This window comes from Rhincodon typus, chromosome 37 (genome assembly GCF_021869965.1).
Source record: "Rhincodon typus isolate 14 chromosome 37, sRhiTyp1.1, whole genome shotgun sequence".
Taxonomy (NCBI): domain Eukaryota; kingdom Metazoa; phylum Chordata; class Chondrichthyes; order Orectolobiformes; family Rhincodontidae; genus Rhincodon; species Rhincodon typus.
The window spans coordinates 13,220,812-13,245,512 of NC_063368.1; the positions used below are offsets into that span (position 1 = coordinate 13,220,812).

General features: G+C 41.7%; 1 protein-coding gene across 3 annotated transcripts in view; it reads left to right on the plus strand.

Annotated features, from left to right (window-relative positions):
• Window positions 1-1,807: 1,807 nt before the first annotated feature.
• pold1 (polymerase (DNA directed), delta 1, catalytic subunit) overlaps window positions 1,808-24,701 on the plus strand; it is a 121,721-nt gene continuing 98,827 nt past the window's right edge. The window contains exons 1-7 of one of the 3 annotated variants that reach the window (XM_048617467.1): window positions 1,808-1,843; window positions 7,062-7,272; window positions 10,059-10,175; window positions 15,734-15,874; window positions 19,839-19,964; window positions 23,170-23,338; window positions 24,167-24,287. In XM_048617467.1, coding sequence (XP_048473424.1) covers window positions 7,071-7,272; window positions 10,059-10,175; window positions 15,734-15,874; window positions 19,839-19,964; window positions 23,170-23,338; window positions 24,167-24,287 — 876 coding nt within the window. In that variant the 5' untranslated portion in view covers window positions 1,808-1,843; window positions 7,062-7,070. Of the gene's footprint in view, window positions 1,844-2,204; window positions 2,256-6,884; window positions 6,906-7,061; window positions 7,273-10,058; window positions 10,176-15,733; window positions 15,875-19,838; window positions 19,965-23,169; window positions 23,339-24,166; window positions 24,288-24,701 lie in introns of those variants that run through there. The other 2 variants (XM_048617466.1, XM_048617468.1) reach the window with 2 other exon arrangements.

The window sequence follows — 24,701 nt, forward strand, 5'->3', positions numbered from 1 at the left end:
TTGCCCTTGTCTATCTTTTCTGAATAACTTGTTCTTGTCAGATTCAAAACTATTCTCATCTATGTATAACTCTGCTACTTTAGGATCACACACACAGACACACCCGAATAGCTTACAATGGAATTAGCAAATCTTTCCGCTGGGATATTGATCCCTTTCCAGTACAGGTGAAAACCCATCCTTTTTGAACAGGGATACCAAGGTGTAGAGCTGGATGAACACAGCAGGCCAAGCAGCATCAGAGGAGCAGGAAAGCTGATGTTTTGGGCCTAGACCCTTCTTTTCTGCTACAATGATCCAAGAACCTGAATCCTGAACATTACACCACCATTGATTCATCTTTTTTATCCTTTTATTCTTTCCCTCATTTGAGCTTGGCACCAGGAGTAAACCAGAGATTGCTACTTTTGAGGTTCTGTTTTTTTTAATCTTCTACCTAACCTATTATATTCACTCTGTAAAGCCCTAATGTTTTCCCTAATGATGTAATTCCTAGCAATGTGTACAATAACCTTCATTTCTAACACCCCCTTTAACAATATGCTACAAACATTTTGAGACATCCTTAATCCTGGCAACATACTATCCTAGATTCACACTCAATACCTTGAGATTGTGCCTTATATGTGCTGTTCAGAAATGCTTCCTTACGGCTAGCTGGTGTCTTGTATAGGTTTGGCATAACTCCTCTGTTTTGTGATACCACATCAGGAAAGGATCCTGTATGCCTTTTCAGCAACCCCCTTTTCAAAGGCCACCTTCAAGGGTTTGTCTATGTACAATCATGCCTTGGTTCCTGCACGACTGTTACTCTTTATCTACTGATGTCACTGTATCCAACTTATGACCAATGAAAGCATAGTTTTCTTGTGAGCCCATCCTGGAAGGTGTTTGGTATGCTTGCCTTTATTGGTCAGTGCATTGAGTACAGGAGTTGGGATGTCATGTTGTGGCTGTATAGGACATTTGGTTGGGCGACTTTTGGAATACTGTGTTCAATTCTAGTCTCCCTGCTATAGGAAAGATGTTGTTAAACTTGAAAGGGTGCAGAGAAAATATTTACAAGGATGTTGCTTGGGTTAGAGGGTTTCAGCTATAGGGAGAGGCTGAGGCCATTTTCGCTGGAGCTTTGGAGGCTGAGACGTGACCTTATAGAGATTTATAAAATTATTAGGGCCATCGATAAGGTGAATATCCAACGTCATTTTCCCTATAGTAGGAGAGTCCAAAACTAGAGGATGTAGGTTTAAAGCGAGAGGGGAAAGATTTAAAAGGGACCTAAGGGACAATGTTTTTATGCAGAGGATGGTGTGTGTATGGAATGAGCTGCCAGAGGAAGTGGTGGAGGCTGGTGTAATTACAACATTTAAAAGGCATCTGGATGGGTACATGAATAGGAAGGGTTTAGAGGGATGTGGGCCAAATGGGACCAGATTAATTTAGGATATCTAGTTGGCACGGATGAGTTGAAAGGTCTGTTTCTGTGCTGTACAGCTGTATGATGTGTAGGTGGCGGTGTTGGACTGGGCTGGACAAAGTCAAAAATCACCCAACATCATGTTATGGTCCAGCAGGTTTACTTAAAGAGGCTGCGCTTCGAAAGCTTGTGATTTCATCAGGTGTACCTCTGTGTATTGGTAGTTGCAGCCAGTGAACACTGGATTTCCGGTCAACCAGTCAACATCACCTAACCTCTACCACTGAGAATACTGCACAATGCTCCTTTCAGCCAGAGATAGCAAGAACTGCAGATGGTGGAGTCAGAGATAACACAGTGTGGAGCTGGAGGAACACAGCAGGCCAGGCAGCATCATTGGCGTGCCTAGTCTCAGCAAATGAGGAGGTAATACTAGGACAACAAGGTGCAGGGCTGGATGAACACAGCAGGCCAAGCAGAAAGGCGATAGCGAGGACTGCAGTTGCTGGAAGTCAGAGTAAATAAAATATGCAGCTGGAGGAACACAGCAGGTCAAAGAGCATCAGAGGAGGTTCGGGTCGGGACCCTTTATCAGGATGTCATATCCCCTCCCTCCCCATCAGGTCATTCATCCTTGCCTACTCGCAGCAAATGACAACGCGACCTTCCTCCTAGCCAATCAAATTTGATGGATCGAACAATGGACACCCGCTTGCGCATGCGAGCCAATCATTGAGCCGCGCTGCCGTTGCCGCGGTAACCAGGGTGGGTGGGGCTTGCCTGGGGGGTGTCGGTGGCGGGAGATTGAGGGGAGAAGCGGCGTGAGCGAGTGTCTGAGGTAAAGGTGCTGGAGCCTGAGGCCTAGCCCGTAGGCTCACCGCAGCCTTCATTTAAACTCTGAGCAGCCGATTTAGGAATGGGGAGGCCGGCGTGAAATCGAACCCCCTTCGTGAATGTTCTTCCCTGTATCTTCCCCCGCAAAGGGAAAGCTTTCCCATCGCACACGGGCACGGACCAGTAGCGGTGATCCGTTAGTTTATCCCGGGTTCTGGGCCTTGCAATCCGAGGCTGTGATGCTGCAGAGCAGCCCCCGAAAACCCCCACCGCCCGAGCAGTAACTCCCCCAGGGTGATCTCACTGCGCTTCTCCCCCGGCAATCAGCTGCACCCATCAGCCCCTTCCTGGGGTAATCTTTTGCCTGAACACACACCCACCCATTTCCCCCCGCCCCACCCCCGCTCCCTGCTGGCCCTGTCTGTTGCCTCTGCCCCGCCGCCGCCGCCGCCAACAAGGTGTGTGCCCCTCCTCCCTGTCTATATCTCTCTCTCTCTCGTTCCCCCCCCGTCCCACTTCCTAGAGTCTTTCCACTCAATCTGTTCAGGGATGTGATGATTTCTCTGGAGGAGGTGGACCGTAGAACTTAAACCCGGACCTTCTATCCCAAAGGTCACGACGCTACCATCGCAGCACGAGGGCTTCTGAATTCCCCTTTCTGTTCTTACCAATCACAGTTGTATGATAATTCTCAGTCTTTGTTTTCAAATCCTCCCATTTCCTCATCTATACATGAGCTATATGTCATGGTAGTTTTAATTGGGGAAGGAATACAAACTGGGATTCAAGGGAAACAAGAGACAACAAGGTGCAGGGCTGGATGAACACAGCAGGCCAAGCAGCATCATAGGAGCAGACAGGCTGACGTTTCGGGCCTAGACCCTTCATCAGAAAAGCAAGGGAAACAACTTGCTTCTGTATAATGCCATGGATTCTTTAAGGATCAAAAGAAATAAACCTGTATAGCATTGTAGTAAAGTAAGGATGTCTCAAAGTGCGTTGAAGTGCAGTACTTGTGAAATGAAATTGCCATTGTAACTATGACATCTATTTGTGGACAGCTAAGACCCTATAAACAGCAAGAAATCACTAGCTCATCTGTTTTGGGTGTAAGTTGAAGCATGAGGGTTGACCAGGACACTGGGATTTCTATACTTTGATTAACACTGTGGTATGTCTCTTAGATGATTGCTTTGAATATAGGCTGGAGAGGCTGGGCTTGCTTCCACTGGAGTTTAGAAGAATGAGGGGTAGCTTGATTGATGTGTATCAGATCCTGAATGACCGTGACATGGTGGATGTGCAAATAATGTTTCCTTTTGTTTGTCAGATCAGAACTGGGGGCACTTTTAAAATTATAGGGTCCCTCTTTCAGGGCAGATGGGAAGAAGTTTTTTTTCTCAGATATGCAACTTGAGAAATCGCTATCTCATTAGTACTTTTTAAGACAGAGGGATAGATTCTTGTTAGGCAAGGGAATCAAGGTCATCAGAGGTAGATGACAATCTAGAATTCAAAACAAAACAGATTAATCTTATTGAATAGTGGAGCAGGTTCAAAGGACAGAATGGTCTACTTCTGCACCTATTTTGCATGTTATTATGGTGCCTCTGCTTAATATCTAAAAGATGGCACTTCTGACAATGCAGCAGTCCCTCTGTACTGCAGTGGAAGTATTGTCTGAAGGAAACTTGAGACTGCAACATTATGACTTGGGCAAGAGCACTACCAACTAGGCCACAGTGGATGTTGATTGATAGTTGATCAGAGCAAAATGGAACAGAAAGCAAGAACCATGCCCTCTTATGGCCTGTGGTTATTCTGCAACAATGTGTGAATGTAAATTTGAGACATGAAGTCTCTACGACAATGCTAATAGAACATATTGTTTTCATAATATAGTTGGTTTGTCTACTGTCATACAGCATGGAAACAGTCCCTTCAGTCCAAATAGTCCACACCGACCATGTTCCCAAACCAAACTGGTTCCACTTGCCTGCATTTGGCCCATATCCCTCCAAAGCTTTCCTATTCATGTATTTATCCAAATGTCTTTTAAATGTCGTAACTAACTGCGTCCACCACTTCCTCTGAAAGTTCCACATACAAACCACTCGCTGTGTAAAATAGTTGCCTCTTGTGTCCTTTTTAAATCTTTCTCCTTTCATCTTAAAAATATGCCCCTGAGTTTTGAACTCACCCAACCTAGGGGATAGACCCAAAACTCTATAAAAAGTCACCCCTCAACCTCCTATGCTGCAATGAAAAATGACCTAGCCTATCATTATAACTGAAACCTTCTATTCCTGGCAACACCCTGGTAAATCTTTTCTGAACCCTGTCCAATTTAATATCCTTCCTATTGAAGGGTGGCCAGAACTGTACATAGTACTCCAGAACAGGCCTCACCAATGTCCTGTACAACCTCAACATTACTTCCGATACTTGAAGATCTGAGCAATGAATGCAAGCGTGCTAAATGCCTTTTTAACCACCCTGTGTACCTGTGATGCAAATTTCAAAGAATTATGTACCTAAATCCCAGGTCTGTCTGTTCTACAACATTACCCAGGGCCCTACCATTAATTGTTTAAGTCCTGCCCTTGTTTGTTTTACCAAAATGCAATACCTCACATTTATCCAAATAAAACTCCCATCTGTCACTCGGTCCATTGACTCAATTGATTAATATCTATTTGTAATCTTAGATCACCTTCACAGTCCATTATACCACCAATTTTGGTGTCATCCACAAACCTACTAACCATGTCTCCCAAATTCTCATCTAAATCATTTATATAAATGACAAACAAAAGTGAACCCAGTACCAATCCCTGTGAAACATCGTTGGTCACTGGCCTTCAGTCCGAAAAACAACCTTCGGCCATGACTCTGTCTCCTACCGTCAAGCCAATTTTGTATCCAATTGGCAAGCTCTCCTTGAAACCCATATTATATCATCAATGGAGTCCTTTATCCGATAGCAAGTCAGCTGAGATGACTTGGAAGCAAAGCTTTAATTATTTGGGGAAGCCCAATTTCAGTCTTCGGATTCATGTGCAACTAGAGTTGTCAGTTTAGGAAATATTTCCTTAGCCATATTTTTATACCGATTTTTATAGCCATGATAATCAGTCTCTGCTCCTCCATATAATCATTTCCTTCAGAAATCACCATTAGAATAATCCCAGTATACCCTTCATCAGAAAAGGGTCTAGGCCCGAAATGTCAGCCTTTCTGCTCCTATGATGCTGCTTGGCTTGCTGTGTTCATCCAGCCCTGCACCTTGTTGTCTCGGATTCTCCAGCATCTGCAGTTCCTACTATCTCTGATTCAATACTGGACAGCCAGTTGTTCGTGTCTGAAAAGATACAGGCAATTATCGTATTTGCTCTTCTGTGAAAATAACGAAGATGTTTTAAGGGTCCCAATATAATGTAATATTCATTGGTTAGTGTGTAATTCTGATTTGTTGTGGCATTGCCCTGGAGAGAGCAACGGGAGTTATACAGACCCCAAACTCTTAGGTTTGAACTGTTGCCTTTTTTTTTGCAAAGGATGGTTCCAATCCATAGATATGTTGCTTCTAACCTTAACTTGATTCTTAGTGTGGCTATTGGCACACTGGATTATTCAGCAAGTTGCTCTATCCTGGAAGCGCATTGAACAACAGATGTTTTTATTCCTGTATGGGATGTGTGTGTTGCTGATGAGGCATCCATAATTGTCTTTGTAATTAGTGGCATGCTGGGCCATTTCAGAGTGAACCATGTTGCTGTGGATGTAGGTGAAACCAACCAATGACCTCAAAAATATTAATGACCGGATGAGTTTTTACAGAATTGATGGCTATTTCATAGTCACCATTACTGAGTCTAGCCTTAAATCCAGATTTATTAACTGAATTTAAATTTCACCAGTTGGTATGGTGGAATTTGAGCTCATATCCAAACAGAATTTTAAAAAATCCAAAGCTCCACAGTTCTGAAGAAGGGTCACTGGACTCCAAACATTAACTCTGCTTTCCCTCCACAGATGCTGTCAGACCTGCTGAGTTTTCTCAGCAATTTCTGTTTTTATTTCCAGAAATGGTCTGGGCCTTCGTATTTCATGTCTCTCTCTCTACACTCCCCTTCCTGCAGTATATGGCATTGGACTGATGGCAGCATTCTGCAGAACTGTGAATGCTAGAAATCTGAAATAAAAGTTGAAATATGCTGGTAGGCAGCATCTGTGGAGAGAACAGCTAAAATTTTGGAACAGTGACTCTTTCAACAGAACTGAAAAATAATACAAATGTAAGAGTTTAAGTCAGTGAAAGAAGCTGATCAGGAAAGTCGTAGTTCTGTAGGATAGCTGAGATGTACTGCATTCCTGTGTCAAGATTGCAAGGTAACCAAATGGCTCAGGCTCTACTTACGTGATTGCTGATAAGGGCAAATTTGTCACATTTAGAAATATAACCAATCAGCACCCTTTTCTCCAGTTATATAAATTGTTATGATTGTTTGAAGTTACCATTCTTGTTAGCATGTTTGTCCTGAGGACTGCAATTTGAAGAGCTTCAGCAACATGTCTCTTTTCAGCGATTTGACAATTTAGTGCCCCTTTTGTTACTTAAAGTCTTTGTGCTTATAGTGGTTGGAACATCAAGGTAAAGCATGTTACATTACAACAGCAACTACACTTCATTGAGCATTATTTGCTGTAAGGCATTTTGGTCATGAATGCCAATATATAAATGCAATGTCTTTTTAATACACCCAATGGCTATATAGCTTCCAATTAGATGACCAGTAATGTAATTTAGTTTTAACAGATGGCAATGCAATCTGCAAGAAATAAGGCACCTGGTGGCACTGGCGATGGAAATCGGCCACAGGCGAAGAGGCTCCGTGGAGATTGGGATGATGATGGCCCATCACAGTTTGAAGAGGAGCTGGCATATCTTGATGAAGTGGAGGCGGAAATGGCAATGGATGCCAAGGAACAACAAGCATCACATGATGTGGTTCCAATTGGTAGGTGGCAAATTGCTTTTGATGTGAATGATTGGGGTCTGATATGTTGGAACAGGCCTGCAGAGCAGCTGGGACTGGAACCTGGACATTCTGGCCCAGAGGTTAGAGAAACTATAACTGCACCACCAGTGCCTGACTGGGAGTGAGAAATGGATTGCTATGATTAATCAATAACTATTACTGTATCATGTGATAACCAGAGTGGTAGAAGTTGAGCTAGATGGACCTTTTTTCACATTCAACCACTCCTACAAATGTGGAATGTTGATTTGTCTTAAAATATTTTTCTTCTCATTTTCTACCCCTCTTGAAAACACCAACACTTTTCTACATGCAGTTTCCTGAGCATTGACAGATCTTCCCCCATCCAGTGACTTCTAGATGTATAAGCTTCAAAACTGAAGGATCCAAGGTCATTTGATTGTGGGGTGTAAGTAGGTGATGTCCTGTAAGCTGCATAAATTTTCTCACAGGTGCTACAGAATCGCGTTCATCAATAGAAATACTGTCTGAGCTAACCACTGGGTCTAATTGTAGAAGTCTTACTTCTCCCTTTGTTGAAATCAGGTACCACATCGCAGAGTCGATGTTGGGATAGGGACGTTTACGTGATTTGGAGTCTTAGGTTTTTAACAGAGACCACTGCAGATGACTTGTTGATTCACTGGTCAACAGATCCCAAGCCCCTTATATTTGAACTGTAGTTTGTTTTTTATTGTTTCAAGAGATGTTAAAATTGCTGACAAGCCAGCACTTTTTGTCCATCCCTATTTGCCCTAAAGTTGTAGCCATTTCAGGGAACAGTTGAGTTAATTGCATGACTGTGGGTGTGGAGTCATACCAAGTTAAGGAAGGCAGATAATAGTTAACCAAACGGGTTTTTATGACACTCAATAATAGTTTCATGGTCACTGAGACTAGCTTTATATTCAACGCTTTATTAATTGATTTTAAATTTGTGATGGAATTGAATCTATGTACCTACGCTAGACCTCTAGTTGACTAGTCCAGTACTTCTCCATTTCGCCTAACTTGCTGACCACTACCTAACTTAGTTAACCCAGTAGAGCATATGTGCTGATCCCCTGATGAGCTGGTGACAGAGCAGCTGGACATAGAGTCCAAAGAGTCAAGCAAATTATTGTATCTTGGATGTTGTTGAATCTCTTTCTCTGATTAATGTTGTAGCTGAATATATTTGGACGAGTGGTGAATTTTCCATCACAATCTGTACTTGTGACTTGTTGATGGTGCAGACCCTTTGAGTAGTCAGGAACTGTCCTGTCCTTGTCACAGTGTGAAGTGCTAGTTTGGTTAAGGTTTTGGTTATTGAGGATCTCCTGAATGTTGATGGTGGAGGACTCTGATAGTGGTGCTAGTATAGTTTAAGGTCAATTTCCTGTTCATGATAGTGATAATGTGGTGTGGATTTTATCAGCCCAAGCCTGGATATTGTCAGAGAACTGTAGTAGTAGTAGACTGGCGTGAGTTTCTTTGTTATCAGAGGAATTGTGAATGAATTAAACACCCAAATCATTGGCAAATTTCCCCGAGTCTAGAGCTTATGATTGGCAAAGTTTAAACTGCATGACTTGTTGGAAGTGTGCTACACTACCCTTGACTAGTGGATTCTTGTGTTCAACTTAAATGAAATTCTCCTGTATCCAAATCTTCTGATTCTAGATAAAAGCCTGAACCATCCACTTTTAGCTCAAAAATGTGACTGCTAATGTGACTTCCCATCTCTATTCTATTGTTGTATGTAGTTTGCAACCAGAAGAAAGGGTTTTTGACAGAAAATCCTGTCCAGCATTCTAGATCAGAGAGTTCCCAAAATAGTGGTTGTGAAGTTTACGATTTAACAAGCTCAGCTAACAAATGACTTAATTTTTTTTGATGTTTGTGAAACAACTTTAGTCTCTAGGCATTAGCATTTTAAGCACCTTTAACCTCAGTTTATATATTGCAGTCATGTAAATTTGCTCTGCATAAAGAAGCCACCCCCTGTTTCCTCTGACAAAAAGTAGTTCTTTTCCAAATTACTTATTTCAAAGTAAATCTAAAAATATAATACTAAAATAATTTTTCACTCCAGTTTTTCCAATGACTCATTTTATTGTGGTCTTTGTCATAATTAGAATCGATCTCCAGCACCCAGAAGATAAAAGCACCTTCAATCTCTTTCAGGCATGTTGACCTCTTGACTGGTTGAGAGGAAGGTGCTTGAACACATAACTTCCAGTGGCGCTTGAATTCAGATCTTTGGGACAGACTGCAGAATTCAGCTGGTTCATTCTTTGCCTCAGAAGTAACAATAAATTGGTCAGGTTTTCCAGTTTTCCTGCGACTGAATGTTGTTGAAGGCAAACACTGAGTGGTATGATGAGAGAATTCAGCGTTAATTATGTTCGCCTTTGCGATCTGCTAGTTCATTGTTATTCGGTATAAACGTTCATATCTGAAAAATAATTACCTGGGCAAAATGTCAAAGACAGCTTTGACCCTGAGTGAGTAGTGGTACCTTCAGAAGAAGAGGGAAGAAAATTGAAAGAATGAAATCCGTTCAAGGTCACAGATTGTGACAGAAGAACTTGAGCTGGTCGCCAGTGCGCTCCAATAAAATTTGTACATCACGAGGGGGAAGAAAATGGATAATTTCTTTGAAACTGTGTCCTGTACCTTGGCTATTTCACTTCTCTGGTGGCTGAGTACAAATACAAATGGTTTAATTGTGGATCATGTATCATGCTAAAAGGTGTCTCCTTTTTTTTTCCCCCCTTTTTCAGGAAACTTGTTTTCTTCCAAGGTTATAAACAACAAATGGCAGCGCCCGCCAGCACCCAAAATTGACCCGCAAGTAGATAATATCGCCTTCCAGCAGGTGGAGCTGGAGTACTATGTGGGTAAGTGGTGGGACTAAGAATTGGTGAGGATTGAGATTGTGCTTTCAGCAGGCCACCACCACCACTAATGGACTTTGTGACAGAGTATCAAAGTTTTATCCAAAAGCTTTTGAGGCCAAGTGATTAAGTGAACATTCTAAAACTGAGATGGATGGATTATTGTTAAACAAGTTTATTAAGTGTTACAGAAGCTGGTTTTTGGGGAAAGTTCAAGGGGGTGATGGAGCGGAGATGCAGATCAAATGCAATTTAAATGAGTGATGGAACAAGTACATTGGGCTGAGTGGCCTCCAGTTTAATCGTAGATGGTTATGTAAAATTATGTAGAATCCTTACAGAGTGGAAACCGACTCTTTGGCCCAACAAGTCCACACCAACCCTTGGAGCATCCCACCCAGACCCATCCTTCTATAACCCACCTAATCTACATGTTCCTGAACACTATGGGCAATTTAGCATGGCCAGTCGACCTCGCCTGCACATCTTTGGACTGTGGGAGGAAACCGGAGCACCCTGAGGAAACCCATGCATACATGGGGAGACTGTGCAAACCCCACGTAGACAGTTGCCTGAGGGTGGAATTGAACCCGGGTCTCTGGCGCTGTAAGGCAGCAGTGCTAACCACTGAGCCCCCCACTGAGCCACCGTGCCGCCCTTCGTAAAAAGTTGAGGAGAAAAGGTCATTTGGTCTATCAAGCTTATCCCTCTCGTATTTCAACTTGACTGACTAAGCATCCAAGTTCAACCTGCTCTCCTATCACCCCTTTAATCCTAGCATGTTTGTGATGATCTACCAGATGTCTAAAGAACATTTTCTTCTGAGTGTAGTTGTACTCTGTTTTATTAATGTAGCAGACCAACATCCTGGGGTTGTCATCTCTGTGCAATTTAATATTATAATTTAGGAAATCATCTGTTCAGGTTGTTTGTGACTGCTCTCTATGTGCAAATTGGCTGCTGTGCTTTTTTTCATTACAGCATTTCGAAAATGTGTAATTTTTATGCATAGACGACCTATTACTGAATGATTTTGCATGCCGTTCTTTGAGTCTGTTAGCATTTTTGTATGCATTCCTTCTGAATATGACTCTTATCCTCCTGTAGGTTTTGCTGCCTTTTTCTTTATCTCCAGAATCACAGAATTGTCACAGTTCCCGAGGAGGCGTGTGGGCTATCATTTTTGTACTGGTTCTCAAGCATGTTCATTTATTGCCAAACTACTGCCTTTTTCCTGTAACCCTGCACATTGGATGATGATTTCAGTAGAAACAATGTTCTCTTGAAGGCCTCAATTGAAACTACCTTCACCATGTACCTCGTGTCAATTTTAAAAAAAAATTCATCTGTTGGATGTGGGTGTTGCTGGCTGGCCAGCATTTATTGCCCACCTTCACTTGCCATTGACAAGGTTGTGGTGTGCTGCCTTCTTGAACCACTGCAGTCAACCTGCTGTGGGTTGACCCACAATGCCGTTAGGGAGGAAATTCCAGGATTTTGACCCAGTGACAGTGAAGGAACGGTGCTGTATTTCCAAATTTCTTTATTACCTCTTCAAATATCCGCAGCAAGCTAATTAGATATCACTTTCTATTACACCTGTGCTGACTGTTCGAAGTTATGCCACGTTTTTCATCAGAGTGCTAGTTTTTCCTGAATAATTGTTTCTTGCCATTTCACCGCCTTCGAAGTTAAACTGATTGGTCTGTAATTGCTGGGCCTATCCTTGTAACTTTTTTGAACAAAGGTGTAATGTTTTGTAATTCTGTAGTCCTTCAGCACCACCTTCTGATCTAGGGAAGATTGAAAGATTATTGACAGTGTATCTGCAATTTCCACATTCACTTTCTTCAATAGTCTTGGATCCATCTTGTCGGGTCCCAGTGCCTTACCAACTTTTAAGTACCAACAGCTTATCCGTGCCTGCAATTTATCAATTTTAAACTTTTCTAATGATGAGTTTCCTCTTCTATCACCTGGGCAGTGTCTGTCTCATTGGTAAAGACAAATGCAATGCACTCATTTAACATCTTAGATATGGCGCTTACCTCCATTTGTCAATCAGCTTTTTGGTCCCTGAAGAGCCTAACTCCTCATTTTTCCACCGTTTTACTATTGATTTGTTTATCGGTAACTTGGGATTTCCCTGTAGCTGTTAGTTGCCAGTCATTTTTCACAATCCCTCTTCTCTTATTTGCATTTTCACCTTCCTTCTGAACCTTCTGTATTCTGCTTTGTTCTTAATTGTGGTTACTAACCAGCACCTGTCACCAGCACACGTTTTCTTCTTCAACTTTATTTCTGTCTGCTTTGTCATCTAGCCAGCTCAGGATTTGTTTGTCCCAACTTTCCCTTTTGAGGGAATATACTTTTAACTGTCTCTTTCATGGTAGTTCATTGTTCAGCTACGGTTTTTCCCACCAAACTTTGGTTCCAGCCTATCTGTCCCTTCTCTGTCCTTGCTCCAAGTTGGTTCTCACCCTGTTGTGTTGCCTTCAACACTCTATGACACAGACCATCTGGCTAAGGAATTTGTAAGTCTTCCTTCCTTTAAACACAAGAGCCACCTACTCATTGGTCTCAAAACATATGCATGTTTGATGATGATGAGACAGTAAACCACCATTTTCCTTCCTGGGAGAGTGGATATTAAGTTAACCATTTCTCTTTCAGTAGCTTTGATTTTACCACCAATAATATCTTTCATTATAAATTGGCTTCCTTTGTCAGCTGCTTTTTGCTATAAAATTGGAGAATAATGCAGCACAAAAATAGGTCTTTCAGCTCTTCAAGCCTGTGCTGAATATTGCAGAAGGAAAATGTTTGTTTTCTTGAGGATCTAAGGCCAGGTTCTTCTGGGTACTTTTCTTGGGGCCTGTCAGCATTTTGGAGTCGTAAGCACAGAAACAGACCCTTTGGTCCAACCTGTGTATGTCAATGATTATCCCAAACTAAACCTGCCTGTGCATAGCCCATAACCCTACAAGCATTTCTTATTCATGTACTTACCTAAATGTCTTTTAAATGATGTAACTGTACCTGCATCCGTCACTTTCTCTGGAAGTTCATTCCACATACGAACCACTCTGTGTGTGGGAAAAAAAATTACCCCTCGTCTTTTTTTTTAAATCTTTCCCCATTTACCTTAAAGATATGTCTCCTAGTCTTGAAATTCCCCACCCTAGGGAAAAAACACCTGTCATTCACGTTATCTATACTCCTCATGATTTTATAAGCCTCTATAAGGTCACCCCTTAACCTCCCGTGCTCCAGTGACAAAAGTCCCAGAGTGTCCAGCCTCTCCTTATAACTGAAACTCTCCATTCCCAGCCACATTCTTATAAATCTTTTCCGAACTCTGTCTAGTTTACTGATATCCTTTCTATAACAGCATGACCAGAGCCGCACACAATACTCCAGAAGATGCCTCACCAACCGTCTTGTATGACCTGAACATGACGCCTCAACTCCTATCCTCATGCTCTGTGTGACTCTCCTCATCCCTTGTGGGTTTTAACCACTCTGCTTTTCTTCCTTACATTTTGCATGAGAATTTAAAAAAACTTGAATTCTGATAGTGCCTTTTGTGACCATTGTGTAGCTGATGAAATCTTTTTGGAGTGTACTCACTGTATAATGCTGGAAACTTAGCTGCCAATTTGTTAGCAACAAGCTTCCCAAAGCAGTAAATAAGCTGAATTTAGGGGGAGAATGTAGTGCATGGTAATTTGTCAGACTAGTAATCTAGTGGTCCAGGCTAATGCCCTAAGAGCCTGCGTTCAAATCCCACCGTGATAGCAAGAACTGCAGATGCTGGAGTCAGAGATAACACAGTATGGAGGAACATGGCAGGCCAAGCAGCATCAGAGGAACAGGAAAGCTGACGTTTCAGGTCGGGACCCTTCTTCACAAATGGGGAGGGTGAGGGGAGCTCAGAAATAGAGAGGAGGGGTGGGGCTGGGGAAGGTGGGTGGGATGGTGATAGGTGAATGCATGTAGGCAGTGGTTGGGATTGGTCGGTGAGGGAGGAGTAGCGGGTAGGTGGGAGAGGAGATGGACAGGTTGTGTTATGTCAAAGAAGCAGGGACGAGAGGGAGGGTTGGTCATGGGATGAGGCCGGAAGTGGGAAGATTTTGAAACTGGTAAAATATACGTTTAGGCCATCAGGCTGCAGGCTCCCGTTTTTGTTGGGGGGAGGCGATGTGAGGGCACAGGTGTAGGAGACGCAAGAGATGTGTTTGAGGGCATTTTGAATCATCGCCTCCCCCCAACAAAAACAAAAATAAAGACAGAATCCCCCTTGTCTTCACATATTACCCCACCAACTTCTGATTCCAATGTATCATTCTTCGTCACCTACAATCTGACCCCACAACCAAAGATATATTTCCCTCCCCACCCCTATCTGCCTTTTGTAGGGACTGCTCTGTCCATGACTCTCTCGTCCACTCCCCAGCTACCCCACTAACCCCACCACCCCCGGCACCTTTCCCTGCAACTGCGGGAAGTGCTACACCTGCCCCTACACCTCCCACCTCTCCTCCATTGAAGGCAAAAAACAAACCTTTGACGTCAGACATGGGTTCACCTCCACATCTGTCAACTTGGTCTCCTGCATCTGCTGCACCCGATGTGGACTCCTCTACATCGGTGAGACCAAGTGGAGACTTGTAGACCGTTTCGTACAGCATCTACGCTCTGTATGCGACAAACAACAATACCTTTTGGTCGTGAACCATTTTAACTCCCCCTCCCACTCCCTGGGTGACATGTCCATCCTGGGCTTCCTCCAGTGTCACAAAGATGCCACCCGGAAACTGGAGGAGCAGCACCTCGTATTCTGCCTCGGGAGCTTACAGCCCGATGGCCTAAACATGGATTTTACCACTTTCAAAATCTTCCTACCCCCGGCCTCATCCAGTGACCAACCCCCCCACCCCCGTCCCTGTCTCCTTGACCTGATAACCTGTCCATCTCGTCTCCCACCTATCTGCAACTCCCCCCTCACCGACCAATCCCGACCATTGCCTACACTCATTCACCTATCACCATCCCACCTACCTTCCCCGGCCTGTCCCCTCCTCTCACTCTTTATTTCTGAGCTCCCCTCCCCCTCCCCATTTCTGAAGAAGGGTCCCGACCTGAAACGTTAGCTTTCCTGTTCCTCTGATGCTGCCTGGCCCTCTGTGTTCCTCCAGCTCCATACTTTGTTATCTCAGTCTCACCATGGCGGTTTGTGGAGTTTAAATTCAATTTCAGTAAAAAAATTGCTGGTACCACTGTTGGTGACCATGAAAGTATCATCAATTGTTCTAAAAATGCATCTGTTTGTTCTTGTCCTTTAATGTATCATCCTTACCCGGTCTGTCCCACAAATGACTCCAGACCTGCAGCAATGTTGTTAACTCTCAACTGCTCTGTGAAATGTCCCAGCAAGCCACTCAAGGCAAAGGCTATTAGGGAAGGACAACAAATGCTGGCTTTGCCAGTGACACCGACATCCCAAGAAAGAATAAAGAAACAAATATCTGTTAATAATTGTAGTTTCATGTGTTTTGAAGGATCTCACGTTGCTGGAATGCCTGGGAGTAAACAGGGGCCAGTTCCTGTTACTCGTATGTTTGGAATTACGATGGAAGGGAACAGTGTCTGCTGCCACGTGCATGGATTCATGCCCTATTTCTATGTTAAGGCACCACCTGGTGAGATTTTGCAAACTCTTAAAATACTGGGGATGATTTATCTTTTTTCAGGATGGGTGATAGCGCTGCACTTGTTCATTTTACTTAACACTTCTTTCCACATCAAGTACTGCCCAGTCAGATATAACATGAGAGCTGCTGTATAATGTTCACTCTAATGATCCTTATAATACATTTTTAACCCCGAGCTCAGAATGCTACCAGTATAAATTTACTGAATTTCCCAAATAAGTAATCTTTTTGTTTCGCTTAGTGAGGTTGCCTGTTTTCTTTCTCTGTTACAGATTTTGTTTTATTCACCTTCTAATGAGAACATAAATAGGGCCAAAAGTTGGCTTTTCAATCCTTTGAGGTTGAGTTCTCGTTTAAAGACCAGATTTCATCATCCAGATACCCTTTGATTCGTTTAATGCTTTTAAAAATCTGATCTCTGTCTTGAATGTACTCAGCGGCCGAGAATCCATCGATCTGTATTGGTAGAAAATTACAGAGGTTCATGACCTTCGAGTGAAGAAATTTCTCTTCATCTCAATCTAATTAGCTGACCTCTTATTCTGAGATTATGACCCCGATTCTAGACTCTCCATCTAGAAAAATATCCTCTTAACATCTACCTTGTTGAGCCTCTTAAGAATTTTATGTTTCAATAAGCCTCTCACTGTCCTAAATTCTAGGAGACATAGGCCTAACGTAATCTTGGGCTGGTGAAAATGTGACACTGCGACAATCCCTCAAGCCTTTCTCGTTTCTATTCTAGGTTAATTTAATAGAATTCTGGAGCCTTCTTTTGTTCTCCGTTTCAGTTTGGATCTCTGTTCCCCATAGCATGTTGCATTCTGTTGGCCTGGGAGGTTGACTTAAAAAGGTGTACTTACGGAATAGTACAGCTTTGAAGGAGGCCATTTGGCCCATTGAGACTGCATTAGTATTTTTGAAGAGTAGCCCTGACAAGTTAATAGCTAATGCATGTAAAAATGGTACAGCAATTATCATGGGGGATTTTAATCTATATATCGATTGGTCAAACCAGGTCAGTCATGGCAGCCTTGAGGAGGGGTTCACAGAATGCATCTGCGATAATTTCCTTGAACAATATGTAATGGAACCCACGAGGGAGCAGGCTATCCGAGATCTAGTCCTGTGTAATGAGACAGGAATAATAAATGATCTCACAGTTAGGGATCCTCTCGGAAGGAGTGATCACAGAATGGTCCAATTTAAAATACAGATGGAGCGTGAGAAGGTTAAATCCAGTACCAATGTCCTGTGTTTAAACAAAGGAGACTATGATGGGATGACGGAGGAGTTAGGTAAGATAAAATGGGAGCAAAAACTTTATGGTGTGTCAGTTGAGGAACAGTGGAGGACTTTCAAAACAATTCTTCACAGTGCTCAGCAGTGCTCAGCAGAAGTATATTCCAGTGATAAGGACGAACTGTAGGAAAAGATAGTCAGCCATGGATGTCTAAGGAAATAAAGAAAAGTATCAGATTTTAAAAAAAGCATTACATAAAAAGCAAAGATTAGTGGGAAACTAGTAGACTGGGAAATCTTTAAAGACCAACAGAAAGCCACAAAAAAGTTATAAAGAAAAGTAAGATAGATTATGAGAGTAAGCTAGCTCAAAATATAAAAACAGGCAGCAAAAGTTTCTATAAATATGTAAATTCTAAAAGTGTGGCAAAGGTAAACATTGGTCCTTAAGGGGATGAGAAGGTCAATTTAATAACTGGGAATGAGGAAATAGCCGAAGCATTAAACAGTTATTTTGTGTCGGTCTTCACAGTGGAAGACGCAAATAACATGCCGAAAACTGATGGCAAGAAGGTTATAGTAGGTGAGGACCTAGAAACTATCATTATCACTAAGGAGGCAGTGCTGGGCAAGCTCATGGGGCTAAAGGTAGACATGTCTCCTGGCCCTGATGAAATGCATCCCAGGGTACTAAAAAAGGTGATGGGGGAAATAGCAAATGCACTAGTAATTATGTACCAAAATTCACTGGACTCTGGGGTGATTCCCGCAGATTGGAAAACAGCCAATGTGACGCCACTGTTTAAAAAAGGAAGTAGACAAAAAGCAGGTAACTATAGGGCAGTTAGCTTAACTTCAGTAATGGGGAAAATGCTTGAATCTATCATTAAGGAAAAAATAGCAAGACATCTGGATATAAATTCTCCCATTGGGAACACCCAGCATGGGTTCATGAAGGGTAGGTCATGTTTAACTAATTTGGTGGAATTCTTTGAGGACATTACTTGCATGGTGGACAATGGGGAACCTGTGGATGTAGTGTATCTGGATTTCCAGAAGGCATTTGATAAAGTGCCACACCAAAGGCTGCTACATAAGATGAAGTTGCACGGTATTACAGGTGATGTATTGGCATGGATAGAGTATTGGTTGACTAGTAGAAAGCAAAGAGTAGGGGTAAATGGGTGTTTTTCTGTTTGGCGGTCAATGGCTAGTGGTGTGCCTCAGGGATCAGTGTTGGGACAGCAATTGTTTATAATTTACATAGATGATTTGGAGATGATTTCTAAGTGTGGTGTGTCAAAATTTGCAGATGACACTAAGATGAGTGTTAGAGCAAAGTATGCAGAAGACACCGAAAGTCTACGGACGGATATAGATAGTCTAAGTGAGTGGGCAAAGGTCTGGCAGATGGAGTACAGTGTTGATAAGTGTGAGGTCATCCACTTTGGTAGGAATAACAATAAAATGGACTATGTTTTAAATGGTAAAAAATTGCAGCATGCTGCTGTGCAGAGGGACTTGGGTGTCCTTGTGCATGAATCGCTGAAGGTGGGATTGCAGGTGCAGCAAGTAATTAAAAAGGCAAATGGAATTTTGTCTGTCATTGCTAGAGGGATGGAGTTTAAAAACAGGGAGGCTATGCTGCAGCTGTATAGGGTCCTGGTGAGGCCACACCTGGAGTACTATGTGCAGTTTTGGTCCCCTTACTTGAGAAGGGATATACTAGCACTGGAGGGGGTGCAGAAGAGATTCACTCGTTTGATTCCAGAATTGAGAGGGTTGGATTATGAGGAGAGACTGAGTAGGCTGGGATTATACTCATTGGAATTCAGAAGAGTGAGGGGAGATCTTGTAGAAACATATAAGATTATGAAGGGAATAGATTAGGTGGAGGCAGGGAGGTTGTTTCCACTAGCAGGTGAAACTCGGACTAGGGGGCAAAATAAAGGGAAGCAGATGTAGGACTGAAGTGAGGAGGAACTTCTTCACCCAAAGGGTTGTGAATCTGTGGAATTCCCTGCCCAGTGAAGCAGTTGAAGCTACCTTGCTGAATGTGTTTCAGGCAAGGCTAGATAAATTTTTGAACAGTAAAGGAATTAAGGGTTATGGTGAGCGGGCAGGTAAGTGGAGCTGAGTCTCAAAAAGATCAGCCATGATCTTATTGAATGGCGGGGCAGGCTCGAGGGGCCGGATGGCCTACTCCTGCTCCTAGTTCTTATGTTCTTACGTAAGTTGCACTCATCATTTTTTCTGAATGCTTCTACAATATTTTCCACACCAGTATTTATTGAAAATGTTACAGAGTCTGTTTCCGTCATCCCATTCTCATCAAGCTAATAAAGACACAAATATTGTCCATCTCCATTTCTCCTGAGAATGTGGCACCTTCCAAGACAACTTCCATTGGCATTGAGAGCCTGTGTGATTTGTGTTAACCATTGGGAAAGCTGGAGCCAATTACATGGGAAAGACTCGAACATTGACATGGTTGAACCTTACTTAAGTCTTTAATTGAACCTAAATGTGTTGTTTGGAGTCACAGTTATGAAGATTGCAATCCACCCTGACACAATATTTGCACTGCCTTTTTGTTTAAAAGTGATTGTGATCATTTCTTATGGTGATATGCTTTATAGCTGTGGACCCACTGGCTACATGTGTGTGATTGTTTGGTTTTGGTAACCAGGGAATACAATTTGTCTAACAGGATTCGGTTCAGAACACCTCCATGATTTTCAACGGGAATTGAACACAACTGTGATTAAGGACATGAGATCAAACAAGGACAACATTTCGCAAGCAGTTTTGGCAGTTGATATCTGTATGAAAGAGAGTAAGTATAGAATTCAATAACAAAATCAAAAAAGTTCTGAAGAAGAGTCACCGGACCTGAAACATTAACTTTGATTTTTTCTTCACAGATGTTGCCAGACCTGCTGAGCTTTTCTAGCAACTTCTGTTTTTGTTCCTGATTTACAGCATCCAGAGTTCTTTTGGTTTTTTTAAATAGAATTCAGTAATGTGGCTGTCTGCAGTTCTCTCCCATATAATGACAGGGGAACCAGAGCAAAGGCCGAAGTTTACATTGAGAAATGTCATGATAGTTGAAAGTAGTAGACGAGATTATGAGGCAAATTAAAAGGTCTTCAAGAACTTGTAAGAGCCTGTAAGTTGTTGCATGAATAGGCAGTTAAGGTACTTTAGTTTCTGGAGAAGAGAATTCTAACAGGAGATGTGAACATATGAATTAGGAGCAGTCATAGCCCACTCAGACCCTCAAGTCTGCTGTTTGGTGATATCATGGCTGATCTGATTATTCCATATTCTTGCCTACCCCTGATAATCTTTCATCTCACTGTTGATCAAGAATATATTCATGTATGCTTTAAAAATTTTCAAAAGTCTGTGCATCCACCTTCTTTTCAGGAAGAGTGTTCCAATGACTAAAGGACTGTCTGAGAAAAAGATTCTCCTTGTCGTTAATGGCTGACTCCTTAGTTTAGAACAGTAACCCCCTTGTTCCAGTTTATCCCATGTGAGGAAACATCCATTCCATACGCATCCTGTCAAGACCACTCATGACCTTGTCTGTTTCAATCAAGTTGCTTTACACTCTTCTGAACTCTAGCAAATACAAGCCTAGCCTGTCCAACCTTCCCTCATGAGATAACCTGTTCATTCCAAGTTTTAGTTTTATAAACCTTCCCTGCACTACTTTCAGTGCCATGTCTTTACTAAGTAAGGAGGTCAATATTGTACACCACTGCAGATATGATCTCATCCATGCCCCGTATAACTGAAGCATAACCTTCTACTTTTGTATTCAATTTTGCTTGCAATAAGCAGTAACGCTATTCACTTTCTTAACCTGTTGTACTTGCATACTAGCCTTTTGTGAAATGCACACTGGGACACTCAGATCCATCTGCAATCTCTCACCATTTAGATAATATGCTTCTTTCTTATTCTTCCTGCCAAATAGACTTCAGATTTTCCAACATTGTGGCATTTGCCAAATCTTCACCCAAACATTTAATATATTTGCGGCCTCCTTATGCCCTCTTCACAACTTACTTTCCCACCTGTCTTTGTGCTGACAGGAAATTTAGCAACTGTGCTTTCTGTCCTTTCTTCTAAGTCATTTATATAAGTTCTAATAATTGAGGCCCCAAAACTGATCCCTCTTACGCACTACTCATAGCATCTTGGCAACCAGAAAATAACCAATGTATGCCAACTCAATTTCCATTTAGCTAAACAAGATTCTGCCCAGGCCAATACATTACCCCCTATACCATGAGCTTTTCTTTTCTGCAAAGACCTTTGATGTGACACCTCGTTAGATGCTTTCTGGAAATTGAGGTACAGTGCATCCACTGGTTCCCCTTCGTCTACAGTATATGTTACTCCCTCAGAGAACTCCAATAAATTAGTTAAACATGATTTCAGTTTCACAAAGCCATGTTGAGTCTGGCTGATTACCGTACATTTTTCTAAGTGCCGTACTGTAATGTCTTCCTAATACCTTCTGGTGTTTTCCCAATGATAGAAGTAGTTTCCTGTTTTGTTGTCTTCCCTTTTTGAATAAGAGTCATATTTGTTACTTTTAAATCGAATGGAACCTTTCTAAATCTAGGGAATTTTGGAAAATTAAAATATACACATCAACTATCTCATTAGTCACTTTTAATACCCAAGACTGAAGTAACATGACCAGGGACTTGTCAGTCTGCGCTTCAGTATCATCTCCCTGGTGATTTTTAATATTGTAGCTCTTCCCTCCCTTCCATTTCCAGCTTTATAGTTTTTTTTTCTGGGATGTTATTTCATTCCAATGCAAATACCTGTTCAATTCATCTACCATTTCCTTATTTCCCCAGACTAATTTAATAGTGCTGACACTCACTTTTAACTATTTTCTATTTTAAATATTTGTAAAAACTTGTTTTTATATTTCTTTTTGATTTTCTCAGACTTTAATTTTTCCCCATTCTTAACTGTTCGTTATATTCTGTCCAGTTTTCGGACTCGCCATTTGTCTTTGCATAATTATGAGTTCGATACATTTCATTTTTTTAGCTAACAATGGATGGTGGGCCGTCCCTTGGAATTTCTCTTTCTCCTTGAAGTGTATCCTGTGCATTCTGAAATATCACCTTAATTGCCTACCATTGTATCTGAGTTGTTCTATCCCTTAACCTAATTTGCTGATTTACTTTTGTTAGCTCTGCTTTCATGTCCTCATAATTACCCTTATTTAAATTTAAAATAGTCGTCTTGGACTCTGTCTTCTCTTCCTCAAACTCAATGTAAAATTCAATTACACTATGATTATCACTACCTTAGGACACATTCACTGAGGTTGTTAATTAATCCTATCTTGTTGTAAAAGTACCAGATCTAGTATAACTTGCCCTCTAGTTGGCTGAAGAAAGTACTGTTCCATGAAACTATCCCAAAAATATTCTGTGAGCACCTCATCTCAGCTACTTTTGCTCATCTGATTTTTTTCAGCCTAAATGGACATTAAAATCCCCACGATTATCATTTTTTCTTGCTATCAAGATCCGAATTGCTTTCTTGATTGCCCATCCTACTATCTGGTTACAGTTGGAGAGTCTATACGCCACTCCGACAAATGATTTCCCTTAATCATTTGTCACTACTATTCAAACTGCTTCTGCTTCCTGGTTCCCTGAAATTGGGTCAACCCTCTCTATTGTTTGATATATGTTGGGGCTACAATAACAGTGTCACAATTGAATTGAACACTCCTGGGATAGGACAAGGGCAAGTTTTTGACTCCCAATCATGAGGCTACGAGAAAGAGTGCCCTTTTGAGTGTCAAGAGAACAGACCACTCTCCTCTTCTATGCTATGTCATGCTGTCCAGATTTGCATGGAAGGAAGTTCACTTTGACAAAACACCTGCCATTTCCAAAGCAAGACTAACTATATGAAGGAGAGGCAATGAGAAAAATCATTGTTTCAAATTCCTAAGGTTATGCTTTCAGCAAGTGAATGATGTGTAACTACAGATATGTACGGTTATGGAGGAAATACGAAGACACCATTTCTGAAGATTACGATGGCACTACCTCGTTTAATCGCTCCTGCTAAGCGCCTGCTGGAGCAAGGATTCCGCTTTGGATCAACTCCGATGTGTAATTATCAGTCATATGAGGCCAACATAGACTTTGAAATCAGGTATTTACTGTTCCTTTGTGTTGAAACAACAGTATAATGAAAGGCTTGCATTTATGTAGCTTTTTTCACAACCATGAGGCATCCTAAAGTGAACATACCAGTGAAACACTTCTGAAATATAGTCTTTGTTGTAATTTATGAAACATGGCAGGCAATTTGCATATAACAACCTCTCCCAAACAGCTGTAAAAAGGAATAAATTGTTTTTGGTGGTATTATTAGTTGAAAAATAAATGTTGACCAAGACACTAGGAAAATCTTCACTTCTCTTTTGAGTAGTGTAATTGAATCTTTTATGTCTACCTGAGAGGCCACATGGGCTTTGCTTAATTGGCCCAACTGAAAGACACTACCTCGGACAGGATAGTACTCTTCAATACAACAATATGAGCATCAGCCTAGATTATATGCTCATTTGTCTGGAGTGGACTTGGAACCTGCAGTCACCTTGTTCAGGTGACAATGTTACCAATTGAACAATGGCTAAGAAATGAATAGTCACCAGTTCATTTATCACCTAAAATTGTTCATTTATCAGTTTTTCAGAGGTATTGCTAAGAGGTATACTCCGTCATACTCCATTTCTTTTGAAAGAAATATTGATGTCATTTGGTTTTACCACCATTGGTGGGCAAATGACATAGGACAAACATATCTGCTACAATTGATTGAGGCTGTATTTAGTGTTCTACAGGCATGATGGTGCTTTTGGTAGAACTGGGCAAGTTCTGAACCCAGTATGTGCTGATTTGCAGAAGATTAAAAATATTGAATATAATTTTTGATTACCTCTTGCATTTTTCTTCTATCCCTGCGATATTTTTGTAGATTCATGGTGGACAGTGATGTTGTTGGCTGCAACTGGATAGAACTACCAGCTGGAAAGTACTTGTTAAGAGAAGAACAAACAACCGGAAACTCGACAGCTACAAGGGACAATCCTAGAAAGGTGTGTTTGGCCAAAGGGTAGTTAGATTGAATTCTTAGAGGAGTGTGGAATGAAAATAATCTTTTTCAAAAACTTGTATTTTTCCTACAAGGTGCAGTAATTCCTGGAAGGTTAGAGCTTGATTGTCACCACCCAAACTCTCTTCTAAAATATTACTTTGCCAAGCGTTTTGGAGCAATGAATAATGTATATCTTCTAACGTAAATATTTTAGAAATGCAGCATATTTTGAATGTGACTTAATAAGCATCTGCCTACCATTTGGCATCAGGCTAAACTGACCAAATATTGCTGCATAGTAATATTCGGAAGAACTTGCATTTATAAAACAGCTTTGGCCATCCCAAAGTACTTAAATCATAGCGATAAACAGCACGGAAACAGACTCCTTGGTCCAGCTCATCTATGCTGACCA